General features: G+C 45.4%; 1 protein-coding gene and 1 pseudogene across 1 annotated transcript; both read left to right on the plus strand.

Moving 5' to 3' along the window:
• Positions 1 to 1,155: 1,155 nt before the first annotated feature.
• Positions 1,156 to 9,458, plus strand: LOC117436562 (ubiquitin carboxyl-terminal hydrolase 42-like). The gene is made up of 15 exons (XM_034065354.1): positions 1,156 to 1,340; positions 1,690 to 1,699; positions 1,956 to 2,154; positions 2,500 to 2,700; positions 3,712 to 3,822; positions 3,971 to 4,073; positions 4,234 to 4,301; positions 4,447 to 4,517; positions 5,055 to 5,137; positions 5,782 to 5,893; positions 6,496 to 6,636; positions 6,850 to 6,950; positions 7,416 to 7,554; positions 8,254 to 8,982; positions 9,366 to 9,458. Exons 1-15 carry the CDS (start codon positions 1,156 to 1,158, stop codon positions 9,456 to 9,458), a joined length of 2,346 nt encoding a protein of 781 aa, XP_033921245.1.
• A 5,222-nt stretch (positions 9,459 to 14,680) lies between these two features.
• LOC115945863 (uncharacterized) lies at positions 14,681 to 16,100 on the plus strand (annotated as a pseudogene).
• Positions 16,101 to 18,625: the final 2,525 nt, after the last annotated feature.

The following is an 18,625-nucleotide window of genomic DNA, read 5'->3' on the forward strand; positions in this document are numbered from 1 at the left end:
AGTTCCACACGCTCTGGGGAAAATCTAAGGTGTAGAAAAGTTTACTTTGTTCTTTTCCTCTCAGCCTCCGTTGCAAACATGCAGTAAAGCAGAAAACTGGCAGGATGACACCCCATGCAAAACAAGGCACATCAGCAAGACTGGAACAACCGAACGGCCTCTCCTTGACAGTCAAAAGGAGATTTGAAACACATCACCTTGGTAAGTCTGTGGCTTTGCCAGGACGCCCCGTTTCCCTGTGCTGTATCCCGAGCTGCTCTGCAACTCCAACAAGCAAAATCGCTTTGCTAAAGCACTGGGTCTCCAAAGCGGTCACTGGCACAGCAGGCACGGCTCAGGTACAACAAGTTTGTGAAAAACTGCCTGCTCCCAGAAGCAATCCAGAAAAAGGCACCTTGTGCCTCCAGCCTGGAATTCGGGGCTTTCCCTTCAGAACAGTAAGTGGCCCGGGAGTAGAAAAGCATCGTGGTAAAAACCCCAGGTCCCGCGGCATGAGCGGCGTTGTTCCTTGCTCGGCGAGGAGGCGGCGGCTCCTCGCGGGGCCTGCCGCCTCCCGCGGGGAATGGAACGCTTCGAAGGGTTCCATTTCTCGCCGTCCTCGCGGCCCGACCGTTAGTTGCCGTGAGCACAGAGTCGCCGCTCGCTGCTGCGGTCCTGATTCCCGACGGTGCTCGAGGTGCGAGACAGGGGAGCGACAGCCGGGGTGGGGAGGGGAGGTCAGGGGAGGGCAGAGGAGGGGAGTGGTGGGGAGGGGAGGGGCGGGGCGGGAGGGCGCTGAGGCGGCGCGGGGCTGCGCCTGTCCCTGCACAGGGGTTGCGGCGGGTCGGAAGTGCGGAGCGGGGCTGGGTGGGAGGGTGAGGTGAAGTGAGGAGGGCGAGGCGAGGTGAAGCGAGAGATCCCTCGAGCCGTGCTCTGCCCTCGCCTTCCGCGTCAGGGTCGGTTTGTTTTGGCTGTGTTTGAGCTCTGCTTGCTCCCGAGCGCGGACATGCCGCGTGCCGCAGCGGTCCGGGAGAGCGGCGGTGCCAAAATGCTTTTAGGGACCAAAACCCGTCGGAAAGGCAGAGCGGGCGGGGGGGGGTGTGGGGGGGGTGGGCAGCGGGTGGGTGCTGCAGGCTGGTGACGGAAGGCCGGAGAGTTCCATTTGGAACCGGTACTATGACGTTAACCGACTTGGAGAGCTTCTCTTGCGCCCCGGGAGCAGACCCTCAGAGCCCGGTGAAACACTGGGCAGCCGCGCCTTGGGAGAGCAGAGAAATCCCTGTGCGGAGGGAGACCACGGTCCTGAGGCGGACACAGACCCCGACCCCGGAGTTGAGAAACTGGGACACCTTTGCTTCTAGGTAAGGTAAAAGTGATCATTAACTGATACTGGTTTCCTGGGTTGACAGCTGGATTATTTTTGATGAAAGTAAACAAGCGTGGGGTGTGTGTGTGTGTGTGTGTGTGTGTGTTGGGGATATTCTTTATTTCGAGTTTTTGTGTGTGTGTTTGGTTGTTTTTTGGTTTTTTGTTTTTTTTTTTTTCGGGTGGTTGGTTTTACTTTTTCGTTGTTGGTTTGGTTTGTGTTGTTTTTTTCTTACGGTAGTGTTGCATTGTGGAAGCATAGTTTGCAATTTAGAGACACAGAAGTGCCTTCATGTCTTCATGTCTACCAGTAGTAGTTTGGTATTGCTCCTTATTTCTACTTAGGTACTTCTCTGTATGTTACTGTTTTACAGTCACTGCTGCAAATGTTTGTTTTGTCATGAGACAAAGGCGTAATCCCTACTCCCCACTTAAATGCAGTTTCCTGAGTGGGGTTTTTTATTTTGGTTGTTGTCGTTTGGGGTTTTTTTATTATTTCTTACCAGCTATTTAGTTCTTCAAGTTATTTCTTTGATACTGAGTGACAGCATTTCCTTCTGGAATGCTTCTTGATATCCTTAAGTCAACCAAAAGTTTTACCTCTGTTACAGATAAGAAGGATGAAGATACCTTCAGTATTGAAAAAGCTGGCCCTCAGGGGGCCCTACAAACGGACTGCCAAGAAAACAAAAGCACACTCTGTGAACTTGGGTCCAGTACCAGCCGAGGAAGATGCAGAGAAAGTGCCGAGAGGTTCTGTGTATTGTAGAACCTCTGAAAAACCTAAGCCTTTTGGCCAGGAAGAGTTAAGTAAGTGTGTCTTCTGTCCTTCCCCCCTTTTTTTGTTCTTCAGAACAAAAACCCCCACAGTTAGAAAACGCAGTTCTCATTTGTTGCACTAATGTAAAGCAGGGTTGTGATGAATAAAGCCTTCAGCACTAGGCTGCAATTTTGTGAGTCCCGTAAGGCAACTGAAGGGACTGGTATTGGAAAACCTCGCTTACTTTTCCATCGTTCTTATAATCTGTTCATCACGTGGTTTTGCGCTGTGGGGCAGACCTGGTTCTTCTGGGTGCTCCTGCAGAATGCTCCCTTTTAAACATCCTTTTTCAAACAGAAACAGTAAATATTTTTTGAAATCTAATTTTCTTGCAGTTGTTAACGATGGAATTGCCCCACCACAAAGAATCCTTTTTCCACCTGAGAAAATTCGCATGGATTGGCAACAGCCACTGAGCGTTGGAGTTGGACTGCAGAATCTGGGCAATACATGTTACCTTAATGCTACTCTGCAATGTCTGACGTACACACCTCCTCTGGCCAATTACATGCTGTCTCTTGAACACAGCAAGTCATGTAAGTACTTTCTAACATTATTATAAATACGTTGGACAGCTGCAAAGGTAAAAGAACAAGAGTGATTCTGTGGAGAAAACGCGTGGCTTTCCTGTTTTACCTGTAGAAGCCGGCTTTGAACGCGATCTTCGTGGTGTTTTTCAACCTAACCGATTCTGTGATTCCATAGTTATTTAGCAGGGAGCTCGGAATGGCATATAAAGTCTATTTGTTCATTTAATGCACAACGGTAAACTTGCAAAGAAAGACCATTTCTTTCTTTGTGTGAATAATGAAGTACGTTGTAAAGGAAGGCATTTGATGAATATTTGGCATTTGGGTTTCCTGCTGGTAGAAAGGTGGTAAAATTTGGGATGTTGGCATCGTAGCTTCTTCGTCTCTGCAGCCTAGATACCGTAATGTGCTAATACGGCAATAAATGACATGTTCACTGTTGACCCATTAAGAAAGCCCACACCCTAGAAAGCACTACGAGCTCATTTCTGCTGACCTGAAATGGAAATCTGTGTGGGGCAGTATTAAAATTCAGACTGTTTTTTTTCTAGTTAAAAATTTGTATTTTTTAAACCTTTGAATTTGCGTTCTTCACATTTCCATGGTACGCTTGAACTGATTTAGGCACGGGAGCCTCTTTTCGTATCCTTCCAGGTCTGTTTTGACAAAGGTACATGCATGCTTTTTGGTTTGGCGTCTTAATGTTTATTCCTAGAAATTTAGCTGTGTTTGTTTGACATAGATAAAATGTTTCCAGCTAAGAACCCTGTTGTTGCAAAAAGGAGGGCAGAAATACTTGCACATACCTTCCTTTAACCTTTCCTTTCCCCCAGAGGATTCTTAGCTCTGTGTCATGTAGCTCACCTCAGAGCAGTATGCTGAAAATCACACCCATTCTCTCTTAGCGCTGTGTCATCAATATCAATAGTGTTTCTCCTGGATATTGTTTTTTGGTTTTGTTCTTTTTTGGTAGCAGAGCTTATTTGACTAGACTGTGTTGCTTCTTTCACTCTTCAGGTCAGGAAAAAGGCTTCTGCATGATGTGTACATTGGAAGCTCACATTAACCAGGCCCTGCGTCTCTCTAAGAAGGCTGTCAAACCCATGTCTGTTATCAATGGCCTTAGAAGTAAGTCATTTCCGATGGTTTTCTTTTGATCTATTTGGTAACTTTTCAAAGCACTATTTGATGCATAGAAATGATTTTGATACTTTTAGAAACGTGAGTTTTCTTTCATTTTCTGGGAGATAAATATAACTACCTTCTTATTTATTAGGAACAGGAAAGCATTTCCGCTATGGCCGTCAAGAGGATGCACATGAATTCTTGTCCTTCACCGTTGAGGCTTTGCAGAAAGCTTGCTTGAATGGAAGCACCACGTACGTATAAACAAATTATTTAAGCTTTAAATGTTCTCTGGCCCCTTTCACTCCTTTCTTTACTATACTATATTAAAATGAATGTCCTTAGTAAAAACTGCTTGAAGAGCTAACTCTGAGCCTCGCATCACCTGAGGTCTGATTGATAATTTCTTTCCAGGTTGGACACATCTTCTCAAGCCACCACACTTATTAATCAAATATTTGGAGGATACCTAAGATCCCAAGGTACTTGTCAAAAATCTTCCTGTCCTTTGAACTGGTCTGTGTCTGTTTTGTCTGTAGTAAAGGACTTTGTACTTCGACTAAAGTAAAACGTAGGAAGACTTCAAATTTGTCCAGTCAGTGTTAAGCATTTGTATTTTGATTCCAGTAAAATGCTTGAACTGCAAAGCCGTTTCTGAAGCGTATGAACCATTCCTCGATATTACTTTGGATATAGAGGTAAGGTGTTTTGTGAATATGGGTCGAGCTGTATAAGGACCTGTAGAGCTTTCCAATTAAAGGCATTTTACTGAAAACTGTACACTGCTAAAAGGTAAGAGCTTGGTGGTGGATGGGTGTGGATTGGAGTTTGGTCTTGTGTGGAAGGCATCTAGATGCTCTTCACGTTTGCAGTGGGTTTAAGCTGTCAAACCAGTAATTATATCTACACAAACACCTATACTCTCACGCTTCTCGATTATTCTGCTCCAGCATGCGTCTATCGTTAGGCTGATGGGTTTGATTGTTCTCATTATTGGTGCCATAGCAGAGCAGAGATGCTGTCTGTGGCACTGCAAACTTTATTTCAAAGTAGCATCATTTCCACAGGAGGTAAATGCTCAGCGTACTCTGAGGTTTCTGCCTCCTTCACAGTGGTTGCCGGTTGACAGTAGGTGACTTGAGGATGAGCTAGCAGGATTCTCTCAGTAACTACCAGGAAGTGTTTGAAATTTTGCATTTCCAGTGACTTAGGGCTCTACTTTCTTATTCATCCAGACTGTTACATCTGTTACCGAGGCTCTGGAACAATTGGTGAAACCTGAACAACTGGATGGAGAAAACAGCTATAAGTGTAGCAAGTAAGATTCTTACTAATTCCATCCGAGTATAAGAGAAAGCGTTTCATGTATCAGAGGAATATTTGGAAATAGAAGAATTGTGGCCATTAGCTGATACTAGACTTTTATTCCTAGTGCTGCCTGCACTGGGGCTTATTAGCCTTCGTAAGCGTGAGGTTGCATGCAGAAATATTTGTGTGGCCAGAAGTTAAAGGGGATGTCTGCTAAGTAGTAGTGAGCTGAAGCACGGAGCTAAGGACAACGACTTGGGGTGGGAGGCAACATCAGCTTGCTGAAGGTCCTAACGTTCTCTGCGGAACAAAGTGGGATTGGGTCTCAGTGCATGCGAACGGTTGTCGTTAACATGAGCAGCCCCTAAGGGCTCACTAAAAATGTGTTGCACGGCTCTCATGCTGAATTGTTGGGAAGTCTTCCCTTTTTGTCGTTAGGAGAGATGCTCAGATGTTTGCTTGGCTATCAAAAGATAATGTTCTAAGTCCTTTGTTTTGTAGAGCTGTCCGCTTACGTGCTGCTACATTCTGTCTATTAACAAACCTGAAGTGCAGCGTATGAGTTCATAGGCCTGTGTGAGAAATGAAAACTTGTTTGAGTTTTGGGAGGAGGAAGCATTTGCTGTTCAACGTTTGTCTGTGCTTGTTTTTAAGGTGCAAAAACATGGTTCCTGCCTCCAAGAGGTACACAATACATCGCTCCTCCAAAGTTCTCATCATAACGCTGAAAAGATTTTCAGCTTTTACTGGTGGCAAGATCAACAAGGTATATATTTGCAGCTGTAAAGCAGCTTTATCTTGTTGGAATGGGAGATTTGCCCAAGAGAATAGCATTTGAAACAGGGCAAGTTTAGATTGGAAGAAATTCTTTACTCTTAGGGTGGTGAGGCACTGGAATGGGCTGCCCAGGGAAGTTGTGAGTGCTCCATCCCTGCTGGTGTCCAAGGTCAGGTTGGACAGAGCCTTCCTTGGGTGGCATGGTTTAGTGGCAGGTGTCCCTGCCCATGGCAGGGGTTGGAACTTGATGATCTTAAGGTCCTTTCCAACCCTAACTATTCAATGGTTCTGTGATTTAAAGGTTGTTAATGTTTGCAGGCTGTAACTTCAATAGCAATAGTCTAAGTAAAGTCAATCTAACAACTACGGCTTACGGTAACCATAAGAGTATACCTCACTCTTAGAGCTAATTCTGCAGAAAACAGTTCTCTGCAGCTTCAATTATTAAATGCTGTTTCTGAGACTAGGTACTTTGAAGTGAATCAAGAATATATTTGTGTGATCCTAGCCTGTGTTTTTAGAAGGGTTTTTCTCAGGCTGTTCCATGAAGTGTTTCAGGGTAATTTTTGAATCTTCCTGTTTTGTGTTTAGGATGTAAAATACCCTGAATATTTGGATCTTCGAGCATATATGTCCCAGTCAATGGGAGAACCACTCATCTATTCTTTATATGCAGTTCTTGTTCATTCTGGTTCCACCTGCAATGCAGGACACTATATCTGCTTCATAAAGGTGGGTATCAGCTTGATTTCTAACAGGGTAAAATCATCCGTGCTGCTAAAGAAAATGAATGTTACTGGCAACCACCATTCTGATGGAGAAAGGTTGAATGATGGGTTCTGTTTGATTTGTTTGGTAGGTTTTGTGCTGTAGTGTTCTGCCTGCGATGTCATTTGGACAACATGTATTTTGTCTGAACTTTTTTTGTCTGTCTTGTATTTGCAGGCTGGCAATGGATTTTGGTATCAAATGAATGATGCCATAGTGGAGCGTTCTGATACCGAAACGGTTCTCAATCAGCAAGCTTATTTACTTTTTTATATCAGGTAATACCAACTACTGAATCTGTTCAGAATATATTTACTTTCCTCTTACTGATACTTTTCTTTTTCCCCCAAGTGTTTTTCTTTCTGTCCTAGGAAAAGTTTACTGTTTCTGTAATTCGGTTTGGTCTAACCTGAACTTACCAGTGACATTTAGTGTCTCTCATTGCTTGGCCTTAAGCTGGTGTGCTTGTGTATGTTGCTCTATATATGCTCTATGTAGCTGGCTAACACAGAAGAGGAGAAATTACGCCATAGATGGTGTAAGGGTGAGTTGTTGCTCTGAAAAGGATAGTCACTGCAGGGAGACCATTGTCTGTTTTTTAGTTTGTAGTCTTGGTTGAGTCTTTTATATATGTCTTCTGTGTCACATCATCTGTTCTTATAAAATTTTAGATTGGGGGTTTAATCCAAGAACAGGCTGAAAGAAAAACTCTAAACTGAGATCACTGCTTTTTTCCCCCCAAGGCGCTATGATTTGACACTTGGAGAACGTGGCTTTTACTTACCAGCACCGTCTTATCCCCGTTCATTCCTTGGTCAATCGGGGTCTAATAGTAAGCAGGCCGGATTTATGGGACCACGACTTCCTCCTCATATGATTAAGGTAATTTGCAGGGAGCAAATAATGGCACCAAATTGTTAAGGTTGTTTTCTTTTGATTGCGGGGGGAGGGGGGGTACTGTTTTATGGCATCTGAGTTCTATTTTCCCTCCCACACTGCAGCTTTCTTCACAACCATCGGGCAACAGCCAGAATTATTCCAACAGTGGCTAATCCTAAATTGTGCAGCCATGCTACTTCATTATACTTCCAACTCAAAGTGCTTTCTAAAGCACCGAGAGCTGCTCTTCTGAGACACTTGAAGGAGTCTATTAATTCTTTGATGATGATGATCGTAATATTAATAATCATCACAACAGGCAAAGATCACTGTCCCTCAGTGTTACCTTGGCTGAGAGAGTGAAAAGAATTTATCTTGGTCCTGAGTACCAGAGCAATTACTGCAGTGTTTTCAGGGAATGTTTAAAGGGGAAAATAAATATATTTGTGAAGTGCTTTAGTCAATGTTAAGTTGTTTGTGTGGGTTTCAAAAATGAGGCTCATTTGATACCAAGATAGAGTAAACCAAAAGCAGCAGGAATTAGAAAAACTTGTTGGACTTTGGTTTATATTGGAAGTGGGGTGTTTTTCTTCTTAGGTGATGAGGCAATTTGTAGAAATACTTAGTAGGAGAATGTAATGTTTTAACAAGTGCTGTGTGATTGTACATATTCATCTTGCAATCTTTTCTTTTTCGATACAGAATTCAAGTCGTTTAAATGGAAACGGACCCCTAAAAGAGGATACAAATCCTGTTGGTATCACATTAAAAAGGCCATCTTCCGCTCCACCAACCGCTTGCATTCAAAACTGGGCAATTACCAGTCCTTCAGCTACGGATCCATCAAAAGCCCAGAAGATCACTCTCAGTATTCATAACAAATTGCCTGAGCGTCAGTCTGTGTCACAACCTGGCTGTCTTGCCAGTGCTTTGGAGAATGAGGATCTCAGCAAGACCGTGCCTTCCTCCACAATTACAAATTATTTCAGAGCAGAGTCTACCTCAAATGCATCTACAGTGGCAGTTGCGGCTAACATTTCCAAACAGGAAGTTCCTGATGAAATGTCTGTAGAGCCAGCAGTGAGTCCAAGTCCTGCACTCGGCTCCGATGCTACAGTCCCTTCCAGTGCGGAGTCTTCAGGAAAATCTGAGGCGTGGAATGGCGTGTTTAAAATGAACTACAAAATATCTTCCAATGGAATTGTAATTTGGCAGGTGGTCGGCACATTGCAGAATTCCCGTTCTTTATGTGAGAGTGCTGAAGAAGAGAGATCCCATCCTGAGCTGCCACAAAATGATTCACTAAATGGTGCTATTAGTTTAGATATTGTATCTAAACAAAATGGACTGGAACTTGATATTGTTTGCCAAGTCCGACCTGCTAAACCTTCTGAGATTTTCTCTGCTAAAACAAATGGATTGATTGAAGCAGTGAGTTACTTTTGTTTCATCTAGAACTTCTCACCTCTGGTGTGCTTTGTATTCAGGAGCATTAAGATATTCCTAATTCATGTGAAATACTGTGAAAACACACAGCACAAATTTAATCGTTAACAACTTTGTGCTATTGTCTCGCTAGAAACTGCAGAGCTGAACGGGCATGTGAGAACATGTCAGCTTCAGAAAGGTTCAGCTGAGATAATATTTCATCAGTTTAATAAATATACTGGGGGGGAAGGTGTGATGTGTGAAATAGCAATAGTACATATGAGGCAAATTGATGTTGTTTAATAAGTAATGAGGAAATTTTGCAAACAGTTTTCTACTAAAGGGAGTGGGCTTTTTGTCTCTTAACGTCTGCGTTTTAATTGTAGGTACTTGTAGCTGAGTCACCAGTTCCTCAAGAAATAATCTTAGAATCCCTGGCCTACAACCACCTGAACAGGTCGTCAGAGAAAACAAGGTAAATTCAGTATACTCTGATGAAAAAAAGATTTCATACAAGTTGATCATTGTTTTACCCATCTAGTAGTACTATTTAATAGAAAGCTTTGAATCAGTACAGCAAATCCCACACTGTACATGTAGGGTTGCAGACGTCAGGGCCGAGCATGTATTATTCTGGTGTGAATTACAAGCAGATGCCTCAGGAAAATGTTCTCGTTATAGATCCCGAAGCAGAGAAAGAACAGAACAAGACAGGAATAGATATCACCATTCCAAAGCAGAGAGAACTTGGAGCAAACGGAGTCAATTCTACAAATCACATAGAGATGATCATTGCAAGAGCAGATGGGCTCACAACACTCACTGCAGAGAGGAAGGAGCGCATGACTTGGGCAGCCACAGAGGAAATTTCCATCCTTGTTCACTACCTCAGCAGCAGCCTGAAAAACACTCTGGGGAAGGGCACGCACCTCCACCTGCCTCAGCTCATGCACAGTTTGACAACTCTTTCTGGGAAAACGAAAAACCGAGGCTTGGCAAGAGGAAACATGGCGACACAGAAGGAAGCAAAAGCGAGGTGAAAAAGAAACGCCGCTAGAATGATGATAAATATCAAGGAAGGATTCCAAGTAAGTGGGGATTCCAGCATAATCTGCATTTTTTTTTCTTAACTCTTTTCTGAATGTTTGTCATGCCTGCCTTTTCCCCATTGTTTCTAAGTGATTTATATAGGATATGTCTTGCACCCCACTACACAGGTCAGGGGCATTAGAATTGTAGGCGTAAGAGATGTGTAGGCGTAAGAGATGTTAACCGATAAACACAGTGATAGAACTCCACTTTGATCCACTGCTTGCAACACAAGTGGGATATGAAAGCTGCGAAAAGCAGTTTGTTAAGGCTGGAGAATTTTAGTATTTCCTCCAGTCCATAGATGTTCATGAACTCCCTCTTGTGGAAGGTCTGTCTTTAAAAGTCATAAATAAATGGGTCTGAAGTAGGAATTTTCACCTTAGCATAGATTCAAAATGCAGTCAATTTGGATGTGGGGAAGATACCTTCTCAAGTCCATCCGATCATATGGTCACAGAGCAGATGGAGCTGTGTGCAGGCTTGAGACTTCTTTTTCAGAAACCTAACCACTGAGACAGGGTTTGATGTTGAACGTCATGACAGGGAGTGACATTGCTTTCTTTTGTCTTTCAGATGCAAAGCTCACTGGTGGAATTCTTCTATACCCAAACTAAACCTACAGTCAAAACCAACTACGTCTTATCATCACACCAGACTCTTTACCATCAAAACTGTGTACAATCAAAGCTGATGGTTTACCATCAAACCTGGCTATTTACCATCAAGAATGGCTCTACCATCAAAACGGAATGCTTACTATGGAACCTGGCTTTGCCATCAAAACTGACTCTTCACCATCAAATGTGACTTTTTACCTCCAAACGTGACTGTTTGCTTCAAATCTGACTGTTTACCATTGAATCTGGCTTTACCATCAAAAAATGAGTCTTTACCTTCAAAATCAGCAACTCTCTGTCTTCAAACCGGACTTTACCAATGTTGACCATCAAAACTTTAGATTTATTGTTGAAACGTTTAGCATCAAGACAAAACCCATGTTTGAATTCCATTTTCTTAATATACTGTCACTTGTGTGAAGTGTCAGTTGTCTGGTTTTGCCTCCCTAAAGTGGCTAGCTAAAGAGAAATTCACACTGTGATTTTAATATTTATTATTAAATGCTATCAAACTGTGATGCATTTCATGTTCACTGCTCCTGCATCGGGAGACCAGTGAGTGGGAACCTGTGTAAAATACAGTTCATCTGACTAAACTGTCTGGTCTAATTAATCGACTTGAGGGACAGAGATCTGAGTTGTTCCCCCACTTGCCTTATGTTTGACTGAAGCTCATGGAAGGGAACGGATAAAATCCCTCCTTAATTTAGGGTGGGAAACCAGCTCTCAAAACAAGTAAATCAGCACACACCTCCCATGTATGCTTGGTAAATGAGGAGCTATGCAACAGTAGAGTTTCACACTTTATATCAAAGAAAGTCTCCAGGCTGAAGCAACAGGTCCTCCTGCTAAATGAAAACATTACTGTTGCAGTGGATTTACATCGAACATCACATTTTTAACAAAGATTGATACAGAGTATGTCATGCAAATCACTTGTGAACACCAAGTAATACTTGAAATCAGTCCCTATCTGTGCAGCATTTACATTTTAAACTGTAGCTAGAAACACTTTCCCAGAAAATACAGGTATTCAACTGGTAAACCACAAGTCTCAGTCTGTAGGATTTGGTGTACAAGAGATCTAGCTTTTCCAGCCAGCATATCTACATAGGAACGCACTAAATCTTGAAAATATGCCTTGTTTTCATCTAGAAAGCATTCTAAATGCTGCTCAGTTGACAGAGGTTCAGTTTTGTACCGGTTTAAACTGATTCGAAATGTGAAGCAACGTAGAGCTTATTTTGTCAGAATAGTGTCAATTTTGAGTCACTCCGGCTGAGCCGAAGTTTTCTGTAAATTTCTCTGCCTGCACTGCACTGGCACCGGGGCTGATGGAAGCGGCCACACGGTTCAGATGCTGAGCGGAGGCGGCAAGGCAAAAGGAAGGGAAAGAGAGCGGCGGGAGCAGGCGGCTCAGCTCAGCTCAGCTCTTCTCATCTCTGTCGGCCGCTGTGGCGCGGGTCAGGCACCCGGCCGCTGGCCTCCTGGCTGACGGGCAGCGGAGGGGTGGGAGTCCGCGGCGGGGCTGGGCTGGGCGACGTCCCCGCTATGGAGCGGACGGACCCAGCCTCGCCGCCGCTCGACCGGCAGGACCGGGGAGGGGCGGGAAAGCGCTGAGGCGGCGCTGCGCTGCGCCTGCCCCCGCAGCACCGGTTGCCGCCACCCGGAATTACCGAACGGGTCTGGGTCCGAGCGTGAGGCGGAGTGAGAAGGGCGAGGCGAGGTGAAGCCAGGGATCCCTCGGAGCCGTGCTCCGCCCCCGCCTGCCGTGTCGGGATCGGTTTGCTTTGGCTGTGGTTGGGCTCTGGCCGCTCCCGAGAGCGGACACGTTCCGTGCCGCGCCGCTCCCTGAGAGCGGCGGTGCCAAAATGCCTTCAGGAACAAAAACCTGTCGGAAAGGCAAAGCTGGGGGTGAGTGGAGGGGGTGCTTGATGCTTAGCGCTGGTGACGGATGGTCGGACAGTTCCATTTCGGACTGGACGTTAACCGACTTTGAGAGCGTATCTTGCGACCCGGGAGAAGCAGACCGTCAGACCGCGGCGAAACACCGGGCACACACCCCTGGGGGGACAGCGAGACCCCTGGGGCGTCACAAACTGCGGCCCTGGGCGGACACACACCCGACGCCTGTGCGGAGAGATGCAGACCCTGGGGCCGCTCTCGCTGCTCCCTACAACTCGCGGTCCCCGACATCGGGGTGGCCAGTAGTGGCAGGAAGCGTTGCTGGGCTCCGACAGCGGGGAATGAGACCTTCGAGTGCCTCTCTACTTCGTGTACCTTAGCTGACTTCCACTTAAGATTTTCCTTAACTGGAATAACTCCGAGTTTCCCAGCCTGGCACTTGGACTCTTTCTTTATGACAGTAAACGAGTGCGGCGTGTTTGTGTTCGGGTTATTTTTTTTTTTAAACGGTTTGAATTTTTTTTTTCTGGTAGCGTTGCAGTGTGAAAATGTAGTTTGCAAATACGAGACACGGAAGTTCCTTCACGTGTTCATGTCTACCTGTAGTAGTCTGGTATTGCTCCTTATTTCTACTGAGGTACTTTTGTGTATGTTATTGTTCTACAATCACAGCTGCAGATGTTTGTTTTGTCACGAGAAAAGTGTGTAATCGCTACTCCCCACTTAAACGCAGTTTTCTGAGTGGGGTTTTTAGTTTGGTTGTTGTTGTTTGGGGTTTTATAATAGTATTTACCAGTTATTTCGTTCTTCAAATCCAAAAGTCGAAAACGCAGTTCTCATTTGTTGCACTGATCTAAAACAGGGTTGTGATGAATAAAGCCTTCAGCACTAGGCTGCAATTTTGTGAGTCCCCTAAGGCAACCGAAGGGACTGGTATTGGAAAACCTGTAGTTTTTTCTATTTAGAAATCTATTTGTAACAATCGGTTTTGAGGAAGCTTCCATAATACGCAGACTTAGCCAGGTCTTCTGTGTTGTGCAGAGAAAAGTACATTTCACCTTTGTGTTCCTGGCTTCCATTACTTACGAGTCTCTGAATGCTAACCCTGCTCGGGAAGAGGGCTGGTATCTATCTGTAGGGTTACCTGCTCTGCTAGTTACTCTCGTATTTTTCCATCTTAGTTCTTATGAGCAGAGAATTACAAATGTCAATTAAGTTGCAATAAGGAAAAAGACCAGAGTGGTAGTCTCTCTTGTACTGCAAGTATTGAAACGGAGAAATACACCACAGTTCAAAACAGTGTGTTGACCTGCATGTTTAAGTGGCAGTGTTTAAGATGTTCATCGTGTGGTTTTGCGTTGTGGAGCAGACCTGGTTCTTCTGGGTGTTCCTGCAGAATGCTCCCTTTTAAACATCCTTTTTCAAACAGAAACAGTAAATACTTTTGAAATCTAAATTTCTTGCAGTTGTTAGCGACGGAATTGCCCCACCACGTAAAATTCTTTTTCCACTTGAGATAATCGGCATGGACTGGCAACAGCCACTGAATGTTGGAGTTGGACTGCAGAATCTGGGCAATCCGTGTTACCTTAATGCTACTCTGCAGTGTTCAAGAGACGCACCTCCTCTCGCCACTGACGTGCGTTCTCTGCAACACGAGAAGTCACTGACACAGCTCTCGCTGCTCCGTGCTAGTGGCGGTCCCCGGGCTCGGGGTCGCCAGCAGCAGCAGGAAGCGTTACTGGGCTCCGGCAGCGGGCCAGGGGGAGCTTCGAGGGCCTCTCTACTTCGTGTACCTAACTGGCTTCCAGTTATGGTTAAAATGATAAAGAACTGCGAGTTTCCCGGCTTGACAGCTGGATTCTTTTTTATGAAAGTATAAAGGTATTACGTGTGTGCCTCTCGGGGACGTAGGGGTTGGATTTTGTTGAAACAGACGTGCTGCGCCTCCCTGAGACGACAACCCCAACCTGTTGCTGTATTTAACTTGGGTTGCAGGAGGTGCGAGCCTCTCAGGGACTTCACAGGTGGGTTTTGTGGAAGCAAAACGCGCTGCCTCCCGTCGGCGGCGGTCGTCCCGTTCAGAAATGAATAGCAGCGAAGCTGCCCCTGAGGGCAGAGATGTGTTCTGTGGTCTTTTAGAGAAACAGAAGGCTCGCGCCTCTCTGCCGGGGCAGAATGGGCCGAGAAAAATTGGCCTAATTTGCAAAGTGGAACAGACCGAATAAGCACCCTGCGAGAGGACGCAAAACTGCGGCCCGGAAGGGGTAACTCGGTTCTCTGCCCTACCGGGCGCCATCTTGGCTGCTGCACTGGAGGTTGGCGAAGAGCAATAAACAGCTGAATCTCAGTTCCTACAAGCTTCACAAGACCCGGTCCGAGCCCTGCAGGACCAGGCAGTTAACTTAAAAGAGCAGTTAGACAAAGAGAAAACTCACGCTAACTACTTGCCATTAGCCCTGAAAGAGCAACTCCTTGCAGAGAAAACCGCCCCTCCACAAGTCGCAGAAAACAACTGAATATCCCCGCAGGGACCTGGGAGAGGCGAGGCTAAGGTTACAAAAATGAAGCGTTCCTGCCGCTTCTCTCCGCCCCTTGATAAATAGGGAATATACTTAGGATGGCGGAGAGGACGAATTCCCACCGCTTGCCACCAAAGAGGTGCCGTTATACTGCTACGGAACGAGCTAAACTTCGAACGGAATCGGGTCGTCCTCGAGGAGAATCAGAAACAGAATGTGTTTGGAGAGTATCGCTGTCTGGGGGAGGTGAATTTTCACTGAGTGAGAAGGAAGCTGAGGGATACTTGGGGCCAGGAGTAGTTCTAGCCACCGGCGACCACTGCGCACCCTGGTCCTTAAAGAGCAGCTTATTGGGCTGGAGGACTTGACCCTTTGGAAAGGGGAGATCCCCTCGCCATCACAGGGACAGTCGACCAGTGGGTAGCAAATGGGAAGAAAGCAGCGTATCTGCAAAGGATGTACGATCGGGAACTTAAGCAGGAGTCCCCGATGACGATAGCGGTCGATCCCGGAAACATAAGCCTTCCCTCATTCGGGCTCTTCCCGACTCCTTGAAAGCCATGGGGATCCAGTTCCAGGGAAAGAGAAGAGCACCATCCCAAAGTGAAAGGGCCGTTGCTGCCCTGGAAAGACTGCTTTCACCTGGTCGAAAGACAGAGAAGAAAATACGGACGTGGGGGGAAGTTGTCCAGGGGTTGATTAATGATGGGAGAAAGTGCGGCCCCCTCGGTATTTCTGGTGAAATTGATACTAAGGGACTGAAACGAACAGAGATAAAAAAATCCCTCTTCGCCCGACTGATGGGGAACAGCAGACACCCCCTATTTGCCCAGGAGCTAGAAAGAGTCCTAGTAAGAGGCAAGCGTTGTGGACATTGGAGTGATGACAGGGTATTTCTAAAGTTTGAATGGATGGATTACCCAGGGGTAAATTGGAAAAGCTGGTGCTAGAGTGGCCTGAAAGTAACCCCAGGGGTGGAGGGTGAAAATACATTCGACAGCTCACTGAAAACAGTTAAGGCAAATTACTTGTTTTGTGGGACATTTTTCACTTGCTTCGTATATTTTGCACAACTTCATGCATGGAGAACTCGACTCATAACACTATTGCCAATTGTCCTACAAGATTTCAGAGGACTGCACAATTTTGTTAGATGGTTTCTTCCTTGGTTGGGAGTGAGTGAATTAGAAAAAAAATGATTGTAAATATATCTGCAGGAATTAAGAACATTGAAAACAAAATTATAGATGTTAGACAGACATTAGAGGTTGAGGTATCCAGCGTATCCCAGGTGACGGTGCAAAACTGTACGGGCCCGGACTTGCTATTAGCTTCCCAAGGAGGCATCTGTACGATCCTAAGTACAAGGTGATGCGTACACACGGATCAGAGCAGCTATCTGTGTAGGTGAAATGTTAACCGATAAACACAGTGAGAGAACTCCACTTTGATCCACTGCTCGCAACACAAGTGGGATATGAGGAGGGCAGTGAAAAGCTATCCTTTAAGTCTGGAGACTTTTAGTATTTCCTCAAGTCCATGGATGTTCCTGAACTTCATCTTGTGGAATGTCCTTTATGTCTGGAGACTTTTAGTATTTCCTCAACTCCATGGATGTTCCTGAACTTCATCTTGTGGAAAGTCCGTCTTTAAAAAAATTAAATAAATGGGTCTCAAGTAGGAATTTCTGGATAATAGATTCTCTCTCAAAAAAAGCTACCGCAGCAGTGTGTTTTGAAAGAGCCTGGAGCTTCTGAAACGGGCTAGAGACAGGCAACAGCTGAGAAGGAATTGTTAGGTTGTGCCTTTTCACCAGGACTCCCCCGTAATTTAATAAGGATGGAAAGGGCTTGTGATAATGTGTGATTTAAGGAAAATGGAGGTGGGATGGGAGAAGGAGCAGCTTTCAAGCAGTTGCTTTCCTACATTCCTACAAATTCTCTCCAGCAGGTTTCTAAAGGCTTCTCAAGGCTTAGTGCGTAAGATTTGGTGAGCTTGAGCACAAGACCGTTGGTAAAACAAGGAGGCTGTCTAGACAAAACCTCGCCTAAATTTACCTAAGTCGACCACTTGCTATGAAAGGAGGTAGCTTTGTCCGAACCGTGTGTACGGTTCGTCCACCTTAGCATAGATCCAAAATGCAGTCAGTTTGGATGTGAGGGAGCCACTTTCGTACAAAGAACATTTGGAATGTAATATGATCACACACAAGAACATCATTCCATTAGCCTGGGTAAATTAAAGAGATATATTGGGCACCACAAATAGCCGTTTAAGATGTCACATTTTAATGCTAAGAAATACTACATTTCCTGCTACAATAGGCTTAGTTATACGTTACTCTCGATAGTTATTCCTGCCGGATAGATGAACTTCATCTAAATACAGCAAATTAACTGCCAAGGCATTTCCTTCATGCTTCTAGGCAGGCATCCTCACCTGGTTAAATAAATAGATTTTCAGAAGGCAAGAACTCAGACAAAAGTGCTTCATGGCTTATTAATGCTTTTGCAATCTCACATTTCTCCAGAAATACTTTATTGGTTGCTTTTCACACCCTTGCACTCATTGCTACCACTGATTCTGGCTTATTTGCATTACAACTCTACTTGTCCAGAGCTCAAACTGATGTATGCATTGCTCAAAACCAAAACCTGAAGTTGCAGAACAGAAGACTCGAAACAGTTGATGTGAGCAGCTCTGAGATTACGCTGCTTTGCAAACGCCGGACATACGACTCAAAATGCTTTCTAGAAAGAGTTTAAATGTGCTCCATTAAGCAAAGGTATCTCCACACTGACACACTGACACTTGCTCAAGGATTGTACCTCGGTTGGTTGAGTTTCACTCCCTTGAAAGTACTTGTATCGGAGCAGTCATTCAAGCAGACCACACAGTTCTACACGCTCTGGGGAAAATCTAAGGTGTAGAAAAGTTTACTTTGTTCTTTTCCTCTCAGCCTCCGTTGCAAACATGCAGTAAAGCAGAAAACTGGCAGGATGACACCCCATGCAAAACAAGGCACATCAGCAAGACTGGAACAACCGACCGGCCTCTCCTTGACAGTCAAAAGGGGATTTGAAACACATCACCTTGGTAAGTCTGTGGCTTTGCCAGGACGCCCCGTTTCCCTGTGCTGTATCCCGAGCTGCTCTGCAACTCCAACAAGCAAAATCGCTTTGCTAAAGCACTGGGTCTCCAAAGCGGTCACTGGCACAGCAGGCACGGCTCAGGTACAACAAGTTTGTGAAAAACTGCCTGCTCCCAGAAGCAATCCAGAAAAAGGCACCTTGTGCCTCCAGCCTGGAATTCGGGGCTTTCCCTTCAGAACAGTAAGTGGCCCGGGAGTAGAAAAGCATCGTGGTAAAAACCCCAGGTCCCGCGGCATGAGCGGCGTTGTTCCTTGCTCGGCGAGGAGGCGGCGGCTCCTCGCGGGGCCTGCCGCCTCCCGCGGGGAATGGAACGCTTCGAAGGGTTCCATTTGTCGCCGTCCTCGCGGCCCGACCGTTA

The sequence above is a fragment of the Melopsittacus undulatus genome, chromosome 8, assembly GCF_012275295.1.
Source record: "Melopsittacus undulatus isolate bMelUnd1 chromosome 8, bMelUnd1.mat.Z, whole genome shotgun sequence".
Taxonomy (NCBI): Eukaryota; Metazoa; Chordata; class Aves; order Psittaciformes; family Psittaculidae; genus Melopsittacus; species Melopsittacus undulatus.